At 43.6% G+C, this 15,649-nt stretch overlaps 1 protein-coding gene across 3 annotated transcripts in view; it reads right to left on the reverse strand.

Annotated features, from left to right (window-relative positions):
* DEGS2 (delta 4-desaturase, sphingolipid 2) overlaps positions 1-15,649 on the reverse strand; it is a 31,657-nt gene that overhangs the window by 13,742 nt on the left and 2,266 nt on the right. The window contains exon 1 of one of the 3 annotated variants that reach the window (XM_059850320.1): positions 8,360-8,597. The exons of 1 other annotated variant lie outside the window; for it this stretch is intronic. In XM_059850320.1, the coding sequence (XP_059706303.1) occupies positions 8,360-8,384 (25 nt within the window). In that variant the 5' untranslated portion in view covers positions 8,385-8,597. Of the gene's footprint in view, positions 1-4,537; positions 4,662-8,359; positions 8,598-15,649 lie in introns of those variants that run through there. One more of the 3 variants, XM_059850319.1, reaches the window with a different exon arrangement.

Raw genomic sequence — 15,649 nt, forward strand, 5'->3', positions numbered from 1 at the left:
GTTCAGCCTGGAGAGGAAAAGGCTTTAGGAAGACCTTATTGCCTTTCAACATCTAATGGTGGTTTACAGGAATGATGGGGACTGACTGTTTAATAGGGCTTGTTGTGATAGGTCAAGGGGTAATAGTTCCAAGCTAAAAGAGAAGACATTTAATCTAGACATGAGGAAGGAATTTTTTACAATGAGGGTGGTGAAACACTATCACAGGTTGCCCAGAGAGGTTCCAGATGCCTCATCCCTGGAAACATTCAAGGACAGGTTGGTTTGGGCTCTGAACAACCTGATCTAGTTGATGATGTAGCTGGTACTCAATATATTACATGATTGTATTGTTAATTCCATTATTAATTCAAACAATGCATGAATAAAGACACAGGTAGGATATACAGAGGACAATATGCATGACAACACCTTCTGGTTTTTCAGAGTCTCCTGTGAAAAAGCCCCTCTGGTACACAAAATAATAAGAAACATTTTTGGCCCAGCTAATTACACTGAAGTTTTATATGTCCACAGTGCAAGGACAAGTGTCTTGTATTTGTCACCCACGAGCTTCTAAATATCTTAGTGCTAGCTGGTCCAAGGGCAGTGGGTCACCCAGAAGTGGCCACCACAGGGAAAGTACCACAGTGGTGCCACTCTGCCGGTGTCCACAGAGGTGGATGATGTCAGCCCATCACTATGTCAGCAGCTGTAACCTGTTTGCTTACATTTGTTTATTAGCTAGTGTAAAGTAAAAGGATGTAGGAATGCTAGAAAGAGGGCTTCCACATCCTTCTGAAAAATCTGCAATATGGACTAAGCTGAAGCCTTGGGTTGTACTTAATACATTTCCCATGGAAGACCACATATGCCTAAATCAGTCACTTTCTGCCTATGTGATTCATTTCAAAGGTGATGGCCACAGGGAAGTGGCATGAGCACTGGGACAGCAGCTCTCCTGGGTGCTCATCAGAGGGTGTTCACAATCAGGGGCAGCACTGTGCCCACACACTGCAGCATAAAGGACAAACTTCATTTCTTCACCAGAAACACTTGTACTTCAGAGCTTTGATTTAAGCTAGGGACATAATATATGGCATATTTCAGTAGGTACACCTTATCAGAATTTTCATAAAAGTGAGGTTTAAAAACAGACAGCTGGAAGAAATAGCAGGTAAATCTCTAAATAAGAGAGAAGAGCTGGAAGCTAAATAATGCTAAAATAAAATAGATTTTGGCTCTTTAATTTTGTTCTACCTATACCCATGAGCTAACATCAGCCTTCCTACAGGATAAGGTACACATAAAACACTTGTACCATCTTCAATCCAAAATAACTTGCCAAAAAACTAATTACATAACTATTAAGCATTCTTGTATGTTAGATCATATTCAGATGTTCCTGGTCTATCCTGAGCAGCATTGATTCAGCTCTCATCCTCAGCAGCAAACAAGTGCTTCCCTACAGATCCTGTGAGGCAAGGCATTTTCTGTCTAACTTAAAGTAATTTTATAAAGTTAGATCCAATCCATGGCACAAATATGATCTCACTCTTCCCATGTCACAACATATTGCTCATTGCTTGCATTTGGGAAATTGTTTGCAGGTGAAATGACTAGACATTGTAGGATTATGGTGTTACCTGCATTTAAGCAATGATTTTTTCATCTGTCAAGAGTGAAAAGCCATCAACACTTCCCACTGAGCCAGAGCATAGTTTCTCCGAGTCTTTCAGTCCAAGAAATCCTTACTGACAAAAAGCAGAAATCTTATTTCTACTAGATGCCCTCTCTATGTTATATCTCCCCCTAACTGCATTTTTGTAACTATACAGAAAGGCTAAGCAGACCTAGATGAACAAACTTTTCCATCACGAAGGTTTTAACCAGATCTTTCCCTAACAGAGCTTATTGCAGCATTACACAAATCCCAGTCCTGACACAAGGCAGTAACAGGCTTTTCATAAACAAGACAGAGAGAGAATAGCAATGAAACCATTCCATTTCATAAACTGCAAAGCGTGAATAACGTGTTCAGGAACATGTATAACGTGATCAGGGTCCAAGTGCCAGCTTGGCAAGAGATCTCCACTCTAAGTTAGAAGCAGTTGCACACAGACAGTACTAAGCACAAGCTACATTTTAATACCTAGAGACTACAAAGAGATAAGAGAGACAACATCTCCTCTCCCTTGTGCCAAATGTTGATCTATTTGCTGGTATAATTACAGCCTTTAGGAATGACAAGCCTCATGTAGTGCAGCAGTGTCCTGCCACAAAGCCAGTTTCCAGCCAGCCCAGCTGACAAACACTGCTCACAGCTCTGTGGCTCAACTGGAACCAGTTGCCCAGAGAAGCTGTGGTGGCCCATCCCTGTTAGTGTTCAAGGACAGGTTGGATGGGGCTCTGAGCAACCTGAGCTAGCAAAGGATGTCCCTGCCCATGGTAGGGAGACTGGAATCAGGGAGCTCTCATTCAGACACAGTCACTGACCACAAAAGCCTTACAGACACCTGGGCTAGGAACTCTTAAGCCAGGATAAACAAATTTGTGATGAACTTTTTTTACCTGTCAGATGCTCTATAGGAACACATTGGGACAGCAGCCCAGAAAACACCACTTATGTGGAAAGAAACTGCCTTATGTCTTTGCCAGTTTGCCTTTTTGGTTTTTTTCCTAACAGGTAATTTCCATTTGTATTTAAATCCAAGTAGCCATGCCTGAGAGAGACCAACATTTTAAAAAGCTGCAGCCCAGAGAACAATCAAGTTTCAGTGCTTAGCAACTAAATCATTAACCTATTGGGAAGGAAATAGTTCATTTACCAGCATGGAATGCTGTCCCCAAGGCATTGTTGTACACAAAAATGTAAAATACGTGGATTTTTATAGATATTTGTTCATATGTATTTAAGATTCTTACTGTGTACTCCAGCTTAGCAGACACTAAACACTTTGGTAACTAGATACTCTGAATACTAGGTGACCTTAGGCTTTGAATAATAGAGTGAGGATCATTATACAAATATTGTGTGGTATATTATGATAGTTTCAGTAACTTTTGGTAGCATTTTGGTATTTGTGACACTAGCTTTATAGTCCATTCTGCCTTATCAGACACAGATCATTCATGTCTCTCTTTCCATGTTGTATTTCTCTCTGCCCTTCCTTCCACTCCCACAGCTGGGGCAGGGGAAGCTGTAAAGAAGGAGATGGACCTTGATTCCATTTGCTTGTTCTTAACTCAAAGAGGGGGTGGGCAAAACCTCTGCAAGTGTGCTGCTGAAGAGTCCTAAAAAGAGTTTGCTGCAACAAGGGAGTCCAAGCGCCTCCTTACAGCTTCTTCATGGTTTGCACTCTCCATTCTACAGCACCACCAAAACCACAAGTGAGCAGCAAGGGCAGAGACCCACCATACACCCTCCCACCCTCAGCTCACCAAAATGTAGTTCCCTTGACTGAAGGAATGAGGAGCACAACAGCAAGAAGAATCATTTGCTATACAGATATCATGACTACATAGTAAAATAATCATTATTTTCCTAGATGTAATCCAAACCTGGACGTGGATATTCCACCACTGCAACTATACCGGAAATGTTTTTGTAATTTAGATTAATCCTGGATTAATCTGTAGGATTGTGGGGGAGGTAAAAAACTGCACCTAATTGCTATACACCTTGTGCAGCAACTCAGTCAGAAGTTCCACTGCCTTTTGATAAAAGTTCTTTAAAAACTTCATCCTACTCATAAGAGGGAAGAAAATAAAACGACCAACCCACCCAAATGAAAAGGGGGGGGGGTCAAAATCTTTTTTATTAATAAAAAACTGAAAATGTATTTTTAGGAGATACACAACAATACTCTGTGACAACTCTGAATTATCAGTTATTCTCGAAAACTATCTTCGGAACAGCCCAAACCCCCCCACAAAAGTAAGCCTCCCGACCCACCCCACTCCGTGCGCAGTTACGCGCTGCGTTTACAACACGAAAGTCCAGGAGTGTACCTTGTCCCCGACAAGGAGCAGGGATTTGCTATTGTCCTCCAGCAGATCGGACCCGCATCTCCGTTTACTTTCATGCTCTACCCAGGCACCGGGAGGGAACACGTGCCCGCAGGAGGGCTCCCAGCCCGAGCCCGCAGCACAGCCGACCGAGCCGCCGCCCGCCAGCACCCCACGACGGCAGCGGCCGCTGCCGGGGCACGGTGCGGGCAGGCGGGCGCTGGGCACAGCCCGTGCCGCCCCGCCGCCGCTGCCACCCGGTGACCCGGCTCGGCGCAGCCGGGCTCGAATCGGCCGCGGCATCCCCGTCCCTGCCTCCAGAAGGCAGAGAGTTGGGAGCGCTGCACTCCTCGGGGGACACACCCAGCAGCCCACCGGGCTGCGGCACTCGCCCTCAGCAGTCTGGACATCAGCCCGCGCCGCACGGACACCGGCGGTCCCGGCGCGAACCCCCCGCCCCGCCCCGCCCCGCCCGTCCCTTCCCGTCCAGGAGCGCAGCCCAGCCCGGCTGCCCGAGCCGCAGCGGCCGCTCCCGGACTCCCCGTCATACCCAGGATCTCCTTCCTGCGCTGCGTGTGGGGCTGCTCCGTGTAGACCCACTCGAAGTCCCCGCGGGTGACACAGTTCCCCATGGCGCCTGCTGCGCCCCGCGCCGGGCTGCCCTTATAACTCCGCGCCCGCGGAGGGGCGGCCCCTCCGCCCGCGCCCGCCCCGCGCCCGCCGCAGGCGGGCACCGGGACAGCTCCGCGGCTTCGCTCGGGCGGCAGCAGCCGAGAGAGCTGCAGAGCCCTCCGGGATGTCCGGGGGAGTCCGGCGGGAAGAGGGTGCCTCGGGGCTGACTCGGGACAGGGGACGGGCGGCCGAGGCTCGCCGTGCCGCAGGGACCTCGAAGGCAGCCAGGAGAGGAGTGTGCGCTGGGCGTGTTTGCAGGGCAGCGGGGATCGCCGCCGCTCGGCACAGCCACTACATCCATCGCTGCGCTCGGCACAGCCACTACATCCATCGCTGCCTCGGGCGGCTCCAGAGCACAAGGGAAACTCCAGTGCTGCAGGTCCCCGGGCACTTCCAGACACAGGTTTTGGAGAGCAAAAGTACTCCAAACGCCATGAATCCAGAGACACAGCCCTAAGCAGAACCCTGGATTAGGGCAAAACCCAGTCGAGTGAGCTCCTCCCAGGGGTGGAAGACCTAGAACAGTGCAAAGGCGACCAACGACTGACATACATTTCCTTGGCGCTCTGACAATCTTTGTGAGCTGTCCCGGCAGAATCCAGCCCTTGGCTGCAAAACACTTCACTCCTGGTAGTCTGCGGCCCATTTCCCAGGTACTGTCCCTGCCGGAGCAGCAGGAAATCACACTGCTACCTTGGTTACAAAACCAGGCAAAGGACTTGCTAACCTTAAAACTAAGGTAACCTTATGTACCTCTCTAGCCTCTGATTCACAGAGTTACACGTTACACAGTGATGTTTCTACACACAAAACCCAAAATTAAAGTGCTGTCCTTGTTCCCACTATGTTCTTTTGCAAGTCCATACCTGACCTCCTGTCCATCTTCACTCATTATACCTATCCCTACCATTAGTCCTTCCAACAACAACATCACATGTGGATCAGCTCCAATTTTGTTTCATTCTGTTTCAATATGAAAGTGTCTAGAACCTCCCATTCCATCCTACCCTTAAAAATGCCTATTACAGATGGAAGTTAAAAGGGACAAAAAAACAGTCTTCAAAATATGAGATGTAAATATTTTTCAACAAGAATTTTTGTCTACAAACACTGGTAACACTATCACCTCTTATATTAGCCTAGTGGAACTAGGCTAGATGTCTTGGTAGAACAGTGACACCAAGGGCTAAAAAACACCAACAATGAAACAACCCACAAACCCAAAACCCCGATGTTTGATTGCTAGGAAGCTGTAGGAGGCTTTTTTGAGAGTTGGGGTTTTTTTTCCCTGTCTAAATCACAGAATCACAGAAGCTGAGTTATAAGGGATGCAAAAGGACCATTGAGTCCAACTCCTGGCCCTGCACAGGACCATCCACAAGAGTCTCATGATGTGCTAAAGAGCATTGTCCAAACATTTTCTGAACTCTCTCAGGCTTGGTGCTTTGACCACTTCCCTGGGGAGCTTGTTCCAGCCCAACCACACTCTGGGAGAACCTTTTTCTAATATCCAACCTAAACCTCCCCTGACACAACTCCAGGTCATTCCCTCGTGTTCTGTCACTGGGCACCACAGAGATCAGTGCCTGCCCCTCCTCTTCCCCTCAGAAGGAAGATGTAACTGCAGTGAGGTCTCCCCTCAGTCTCCTCCAGGATGAACAGACCAAGTGATTTCAGCAGCTCCTCATACAGCTTCCTCTCAAGGGTCTTCACTGTCTTTGTTGCCCTCCTTTGGATGCTCTCTTCTAGCTTAAAATGTAAACCTTTGAATGATGAAAGGTGCAAAGCAGGTTGAGTGGAAGGACTGTGGTTGAAAAGGGAAACAGTTTTACCCGCAGCAGGAGGAGTTAGACCACTTTGCTGTTACAGCTCAGCTCTCTGTAGGTACAATGGTTGCTTCAGTATTGCTCCAGCACAAGGTTGGTGATTGCCTATGAAGTTGTAGGGTCCAACCCAGATAAGGGACTGTTAATCCCAGTTAAGGTTATTACATGTTTCCAGAATAAATTGATTGTTCAGAGAGCAGATGCATCGGTATCTCAGCCTAAACCTTTAATTGGCTCCAATGTTTTGGTGTGTTGACAGTACCCGTGGAGAAGCCAGAGACACTAAATGTGATGACACCCTTCAGTCACTTCCTGCTCATGTGTGCTGAAGGTGACTAAAAAAGAAATTAGTGGGGCAGTCCATGCAGTTACAAAGAAAACAAATATGACTGCACCCCAAGGCTCATCCAATAGGATAGTGCTACTGCATTGTGGTAAGTTACACATGGAAACTTAATATCTCCTTTGTAGGCAAACAGCGGCTCCTTCATGTAGCTCATTACTATAGACTCTACCTGACCACATAAGAAGAACAGAAAACTTTTCTGTCTCCAGTGAGTTGGCATCTGGTTTTGAGAACACAATTTATATTTATATTGGCTTTATATTTCTATAAAAAGCCAAACAAATAATACTAATTCAAGAGTAATTGTGGATGCCAGACAAACAAGACACACTAGCTTTAGATCATCTTCTCGAATTGGCAAAAGTATTACCCAGTTCTGACCACTCGGCATCCTTAGCTTTACAGCATCCTAGTAAAATCATTCACAATGGAAAAGGGAGGGAGGGGTGTTAATGGCACCTAGGAATAATGGCACTCTTTTAATGAATAGTGTAATGGCTGTGAACTCTACAGATTCACAGTCACTACACTTTACACAGTTCAAATGTGCTTCACAGGTTGGGTTCTCTCAGCTGTAGCCTCCCCTTTCTCATTTAATTTCCCATACTTGTTTGGGATTTCTGGGAACTATTGGGAAGCCTAGCTGAGGGAAATTCCTAACACATTCAGGAGGAAGAGCACAATTGGTGACTCTGTGCAGGTACCATCAAAATATCTAATTTACATAGTTTTAAGTACACATCACACTAATCTCCAGCCTCCTGGGGTAAAAAAGACAAAAATCCTCTGCTCCACTGAGGACATGGTCTACGATATACAGCTCTAAAGCAAGACATACTGGTCCCAGCTCCACGCATCCAGGCAGACTCACCCTTCCTCACCCAAAGGTGCTTATCCATCAGCTGGCTTCCCAACATGAATGCATTTCTGCTATACAACCCAGTTACTTCCTTCTTCTGCTCATGGAAAGGACAGGTGATAGAGTAAATACAGCAGGAAAACCTGTATGCATCTCCTAGTGACTACTACTGCCAGCCTTGGGAGTTTGAGGTATATTAATTCTGCCCTGGTGTGCAGGTCTTAACTCCTCTTATTGTGGTTGCAAACAACTAATCTTTGTTAAAGTTGCTGTTCTGGAACTAAAATAAAGTTGCCTGGGAATTTTATCTCTAAATAAATTGTTTTCTCCTCTGAAGCAAGAGCTCCACGTCCCATGACAGACTTGTATTTTCAGTTACTGCATTGCCTACTTTCTTCTCTGTCTGCATAAATTGGTCCTTCTTTCATTACCAGAAGAAAAACAGCTATAATATTTGCTTTTTTATTGAAGATTTTGTTGTCGTTTTCAATTGAGCATCACTCTCTGACCTGATGCAACTACTGTCAACATTTACAACGTGACGTACTTCATTGAACAAAGTCAAATTTCCATAGGCAGCATAGTTTGTAGATGAGCCGTGCCAGCACACACCCGCATCAAAGTAAGCTCAAGAGAAACAATAAGACCTCGTTTGTTTTCCCATCTCACCTGTGCTGACCCTTCCTGGGGTCATCCTGGACTTCTCTTTCCATTGGGTTAACTCTGTGCTAGAGTTGAACTGACCAAACCAAGGCGCTGAGGAGCTGGTGCGGGAGCCTTGGGAGGAGCTAGTGCGGGGGGAGGCTGCGGGCCGAAGGGCTCCAAGGAGAATTCCGCCGCAGCCAGGCTCGGCTGGCCCCGTGCTGCGGCAGTGCCGGCCCGCACGGGGCCCGCAGCGATCCCGGCCCGCCCGTGGCGGGGAGCGGAGCCGGGATCGCCCCGGTGCCCCCGGTGCCCCGCAGCGAGCGCAGCGCGCCCCCTGCCGCCGGCGCGCCGCCAGCGCGGGCAGGGACCGCGCCCGCCCCGCTCCGCGCCCGCCCCGCTCCGCGCCCGCCCCGCTCCGCCTCCGAGACGCGCTTTCGTTCTTCCCCGAGCCCCACCGCCCCTCCAAGGTAACGGAGGTCACCGGAAGGGTGCCTGAGGAAGGGGTCACTAAGCAAAAACCACGGACTTGGTTTGGTAGCGCTCGAGCGTTCTCGCTTCCTTTAGAAATACGTCCTTAAGGAAGTTAAAAATGCTTTGTCTGGAGGTTAACAAATGCGGGGCTACTGTAAAGAACGATACCACTGTGATCCAGTACATAATGTATACAGATCGCTCCTGCAGAAATCACATGGAAACAATTTCCTCTCCTAGATAATTTTTTTTTCTCGTGACTCATTTTTTTGCTTTTCTAAAGAATCATAATCTTTCTACGAAGTAATTTATTCCACGGAGTGGTTTATATGGTGTCCAAAGGATTTGCAATTGCTTTCTCTTACAAGACGTATTTGCTGTTACACACCGTAAGTACTTCCCCCATGGGTAGCTTATGCCACCATCCCTGCAGTCTCGGCCATTTCAGGAAGCTTTACATCCTGACACAAACTCCTGAGTGGAGTGTGGGAACTAGACTTCTATTCTACAGCAAAAATTTAAAACGCAAAAAGTAGCAACAACGTTTGTAATCTCCTATCCAAATATGAGAACCTAAGGGGTTCACTGTAGACGAGTTGCCGGAATTATGAGAGAACGTGGGTCCTTGAAGAAAACTTCTCTTCTTCCCCTCTAACCATCGATGCCACTCTTCTCTGAAAGCTCACCCCACTGGACGTAGCTGCTCTGTCTGGCACTGCTCGCCGGACTGCAGCTCCCCCTCGCAGATCTGCTTTCCCAAACGTATTTCCCGATACTCAGGTTTCAACCTGATGCACTAAAAACCTTTCATCTCAGTGCTGCTGAGCTCACTTCTGACAATAGGCGTGACACGGGGTTAAGAGGGGTACTTGTTCAGCCTCTTGAAGTCAGAGACTAAACTTTGAGTAGAGGAAGAAAAAAGCACTTGAAAATGTCTCTGTGTGTTAGGTCGTGTGGATGTGTAGGAAGAATTGCCTCTGCAGGGAACAGCTGGAGAACTTTGATAACAAACTGTACTGAATTCCCAAGATTATGTCATACAGTCTATTTTTATTTTTAAGAAATATTTTTAGTTAGCATTTATATTGTAGCAACATATATAGACACTCCAAGATGGACTAGGGTTTGACTGTAAATTCACAAAGTAAATTTAGTCATTCTTCCGATGAGTTACAAATCCTTCCAATAGAAGCACAGCAGAAAAACCATTGATCAGCTTTGCCCATACCTAAAGAGTATAAGGTTTTGCTCATAGTTAAGCAAACTGTCAGTCGAGTCACAATATCTATTTCCTCGTGGAAACCTAGCTAAGTTGGTTTAACAAAAAAAAACAAAAAAAAAGCTGCCCTTGGGCTTTCCTTGTAGCATTTTATACCTTATTTATTTCTTTTTATTTAGCCTTGTTAATTTCAATCTATTTTTCCTTTGAAATGTAATATTAACGCTAGGGCTACATCTTCCTTAATGCTACTGGGATCTGTCTGATGACTTCAGTAGAAGCCGAGAGCTGAGCACTTTGCAGCACCAGGTCTGTAACCCACGGGGATGCATATGCAGGAGAAGAGATAGGACGCCCAGCTATTTGCAGGACAATCAGCATGAAGTGGAGCTGCAGATTTGCAGCCTAGCCCCAGGGAGCAGTGTGAGCAGGTAGGACACCCATTCATACACATTACCTGTGCTGGCAAGTGTGAAATCGTACTATGCTGGCTTAATTAACAGGTATTCATTCCCCAGAAATTTCTGCTTTTTGTGTTGTCTACAATTTCCAAGATAGGGACTATTGATATGTCCACCCACGTCCTATGTTGGTGTAATACGATTTCTTTGTGAAGACTGAGGATTTTTGAAGGGTAGTTTCATACCCTCAGCCATGAAGTCAGAAATGGAGGACAAAACTTTCATTTATTATCATCAAGATTAAAACTCAATAAAAATTATGTGTATTTTTCATTCATAATTAAAGGACTAAACGTTTCTCGAGTGAGGATGAGTTCCACTGATTCATGTATCCTTTCATATGGTAAAAAAAAAACTAATTATATGATCTTGTCCTTACAACAAAAATGTGTTTAATGAAACTGGGCTGATTAATGACCATAACTTAGAAATTAGTTTGGAAAGGTGGCATTCCAAACCCTCTCTCCATCACTCTGCAAGATGACTGATGAGAGAAAATCCTTTCTCACTGTGCTCAGCCTCAAAAACACAAGCAGATGTAGAAGAGCCCTACAAATCTCAGTAAATTAATTAGTGTAGCTTTGTTAGCTGCTTGGTTTGCTTCTAAGAGGGGGATCTGTAGTAGGATGTGATACTGCAAAGAAAGCAGTAATTATTAAAAGTACCAGAAAGCGAAACACAGAAAAGAGGTGAACATAGAGTTCACTGCTTGTTTCTAGTCATGGTTAGCAAGCAGAACCTTATGCTCATAATGAAGCTTTAAATGTGTTTTGCAGGAGTCCATACACAAATTGGGATCAGGGATTTCCCTCATGTTTAATTAGCAATCTGAGGAGAGAGGACAACGACATTTGTAGCAGAACCTAGTGGGCCACAAAGCCAGGCATGGTGGGAGATACATTAGATCAGCAGGAGATGAGGAAGCTAAATTATGAAGGAGGCTAAATTATGAAGGACTATAAAGGTAAAGTTAAAACCACATTTCCTGCAGAGCTGCAAAGAGCTAGGACAAGGACTCTGGAAAGATGGCACAGCTAATTAGCATTTTACTAAATGAATTATTTTAATGTCATTGTAAATTCCAGGTTTTAAATTTCTTCCTGAGTTAGGTTTTGGGGTTTTTTTCTCTTCAAGACTTCTCCTGTTTGAATTTATTAATAGGCCATTCTAGATGAAGATAACAAGGAAAACCTCCTATCTTGAATTGGCAGAACTTATTCATTAGTCCTAGATAAGTCATTAACAAGTGTTAGCAAGAGCACCCTTTATTATCAACTACTGAATTTCTTTTCCTCCAGTGAGTGACTTTCTATCTGGTCTTTACACAAGAGTGAGAAATATCTTAAAAGCTATCCATTTAACTAGATATGTAAGTATTATCAGTTTAGTGATTGGTGTTGGCTTACAATGGGAGGGCTAATCTTTCATTTTTTCTTAAACATTAGACAAATAGTTTTTGTGAGAAAGAGAAGGAAAATAGGATATCAGAATTTTCCAAACCAGTGAATTTGAAAGGCTGGGTGAAACAAACTAAGGAAAGGGTGTGTTAACCCTGCTAGAGGCAAGAAAGAAGGCTGTAGATGCTGGCTGTGAAAACCTCACTTATTTCACAAGTTTCACACTTCAAATGTCTTCCCTTTGTTTTGGTGTAAAATGAAGAGTGCAGGAATAAGAGTAAAAAAAAAAAAAAAAACCATAAAAAAATCACTCCAATATTTAGAAAACAAGATTTGATCATTTTGTTAATGCACTTGTACTTTGTGAAAGATTAACTTGGTTTGTGTGACCTTTCTTTTCTTAAAATACAGCAGACTTCTGTATTTGCCAAGTAATTATTTTCAAAAGAAGAGCTACCTAGTTTGGGCTAGGTGCAGCTAGCTCCACTAGCTGGAGGGTCAGGACAATTAGTTCTGTAGTATGAAACAAGCAACAGCTCTTCATATAAATATCACACAACCAGATACTATACACAAAGTTGGACTAGTACAGCAGTGACAACTGTGGTTCTGGAAGCTGCAAACAACTAATTCACCACAAGAAAAAAAATTGCACAAGAGTAAAAGCATAATATTGATAGAGTGACTAATGATGTTGAATACTGACCATTATCTGCTGATCATATATACGGTGTATAATACATACATATATATATATATATATATGTGTGTGTGTATGTATGTATGTATGTATGTATGTAGGAGATAACTTCTACTGAGCATATCTGAGAGATGGATTGTAAGAGTTCTCCCAGTTGCAATGCCTCAAGCACCCTACATCTTCTTGTGCTATGAGCAACACTGCTGATTTCTCTGCAGGTACTCTGAATTTAACAAATGCTTTAAGCATTCCAGGAATTGCAAAATAAAAATACAAATAAAATTTAAAATTAAAGTAGCCATGTTCTAGTGGTGCCCAGTGAAAGGACATGAAGCTACAGGCAGAAATTGGCAATACACAAAGCTTTCATTAAACATAAGGGAAGAGCTTCTTTCAGTCAAACATGGGAACAAGTTGGCCAGAGAGGCTATGGAGTCACCATTATTGGAGATATTCAAAGCTTGGCTGAACAAATCTCTTTGCTCTTTAGAACAGTTCGCTCTAATTGACCCCACTTTTGAGCTGGGACTTGGACTAGAATTTATCTAGAGATCCCTTGCAATCTCAGCTCTGCTCTTCTGTGATCTTGTGAAACAGAGAAAGTCAATGTCTCTCATTCAGCTTAGTATTCTTTGGGGTTAATTGAAACAAAACATGATTTTTCAAATTATTCTTGTATGCTATCAGTGCACATGGTGGCAGTAACCTGCCTGCAGAACTTTCTACTCCTTACACAGATGTACCTCTTCACCCTAAAACAAGAACCCAGCAGATACAATCTTCTGTAGTACTTCATGCCAAGTATATGTAAAAGCTAAAAGATGAAGGAAGGAAGTTCAGAGGTGTAAGGAATGTCTTTGAGAGCATGAATCTTGTATTCTTTTTCCTTCCTCTCCTTTCTTCTCCTGCCTTCCTTTTCCTGTGCATGGTACTGGATCAGGTAAATGTGGATGGCACTACTTTTTTACAATACTGCAGCAAAAAGAAAAGAGGTGCTTTCTCAGTAACCTGTAGCTTTCTAAATTGTTCAAATGATTTCTGTACAGTACTACTACACTGTTTGTGCTGGTTTTGAAGTTGCCATCTCTTTGAATCCTGAGGTTTTCCCTGCACATTCCACTGCTAAGAAAAGCAGGTAAGTGAGTCAGTTCAATCCAAAAGAAAGGAAGGCAGTGAGGACAGCAGAAGCCGGGTTTGTCAGGAGAAAACCCATGATGACATTTTGTTCTTTCAGTCAGGTGTGCTTGGCACCTGAAACTATTACCAGGAATTTTGCAGTGACAAGAACAGAGAGTGGAGATAAAACAATGCTGGTGGGTGTGTGCATGTGAAAAGTGGAAATCTGGTTTCTGCAGACTAATGGTGGCCTACAATTTCCTGCAGCAGATTTCAGGGAAGAAACCAGGGAAAAACACCCTCACCCTCTCCCCCCAACAATAAAACAGCTAAATCCGAGGCACCTAGAGCTTACAGAATATAATAATACAATAGAATATAAGAATACATATTCATAAACATTCGTTAGGGATGGCTTAAAAATAACTTTTATTTCCAATGGATGGTTTATATTTTTTAAATCTTTTTATGCCTTGCTTTTTAAATGTGTCTAGGAAACAAACTGGAGTTCTGAGCATGGGGAGCAAAATGGGGAGCATAGGGCAAGAAGATAAGAGATTATTAAGGGGATAAATTCTGCTGCTATTTGGATAGGGGACAAAGTTTTCTTTTAAACACCTTTTCACTTGGCAACTTTCAGGTTTTTCCTTGTTGCTGTATTTTTTTGTCAAGCTGTTAATGGAAAATAATGTAACTTAAGCAGATCATCTCATTCAGGATAAAGAGAACACAATTAAAAATGAGGTGGTGATACTTACAAACTTGAAAGTGCCTTTTCTGAAATTGTATAATTGCTTGCAGTAAAAAAAAAAAAGAAAACCACAAAAATGAAACAAGGTTGTGCAAGATTATTTAACTATTATTGCTGACCTGAACCAAAAATTTTATCTCAATAAACAAGCGAGACTTGTGACTTTGTTCTTGTATTTGACAAAGCTCATTTACACTAACACCAAAAAAACCCCTTCACCCAAAATAATCCACTCAGGCCAGTCCCACTTGCTCTGATGCCAATGTCAGCTCTGATGGGAATTCAAGAGCAGGATTGAGTTGATGTCTAACATGTAGGTGACTTTAATATTTTCTCTATGCAGGCTTAGAATATAAAGTATAATGGAGTGATGTATTTCTCCTAAAAAAATAGGAAAGCACACCATAATGACTCACCATTATTTTTATTACATGTAACTTTTACGGAGGGACTAGAGAGACTTCATTCTAATTTTGAAACCTTGTTCTTAAAAGCTACAGAACCATTTTTCCCACGCTGGTACACTTGTCCTTCCAGCTATAAACAGAGAGGAAGAATTTATATGTAGAGTTCTGGAAATCTCTTTACAGGATCTAAAAACAGCCTTTCAGTTTGTGAGAATTTTGCCATGATAAACTACCTCTTGTAGTTTGTCAAAATGGGAGTGCTGAGCATGACTGGAGAGAAGGAAATTCCAGATCTCCGCAAGTAAATTTGTTGCTATTTCTAATAGTTACTAGGAAAGTATTTTCTAATCTCATCTTTATGGCAAAGCTCAGTACTGGTGTCTTGAGACTTGGACTAGACTAACTTGGAGAACACTTGATGATGAGGTAGAAGAAGAAAGTATTTATTAGGAGGAACCTTTTATCAGTTTTTATATCATGGCAATCGGATATGAGCAAACAAAGCAATGGTGTACTGAGAAGTGAAGGTTAAAATGGAATGTATACTTGCAGCAGCCTTGGAAATACTTATGAGGCAAATCTGCACTTGTAGTGCAGAGGGGAAAAGGGGAAGGAAAAGTGATATAACAGCTGGAAAAAAAGGAGGAGCGAGGAAGAGGAAATAATCTTGCCCTGAGTACAGAAGGCCTGTGAGACTTGTTTTAAAACTCTCACCTTCGATAGTATTAATTTACTTTACTTGTAGAGCCACCAGCACGTTAACGTCTGACTGAAGATAACACAGTCCCTTTG

The sequence above is a fragment of the Haemorhous mexicanus genome, chromosome 6 (genome assembly GCF_027477595.1).
Source record: "Haemorhous mexicanus isolate bHaeMex1 chromosome 6, bHaeMex1.pri, whole genome shotgun sequence".
In the NCBI taxonomy this organism is placed as follows: Eukaryota; Metazoa; Chordata; class Aves; order Passeriformes; family Fringillidae; genus Haemorhous; species Haemorhous mexicanus.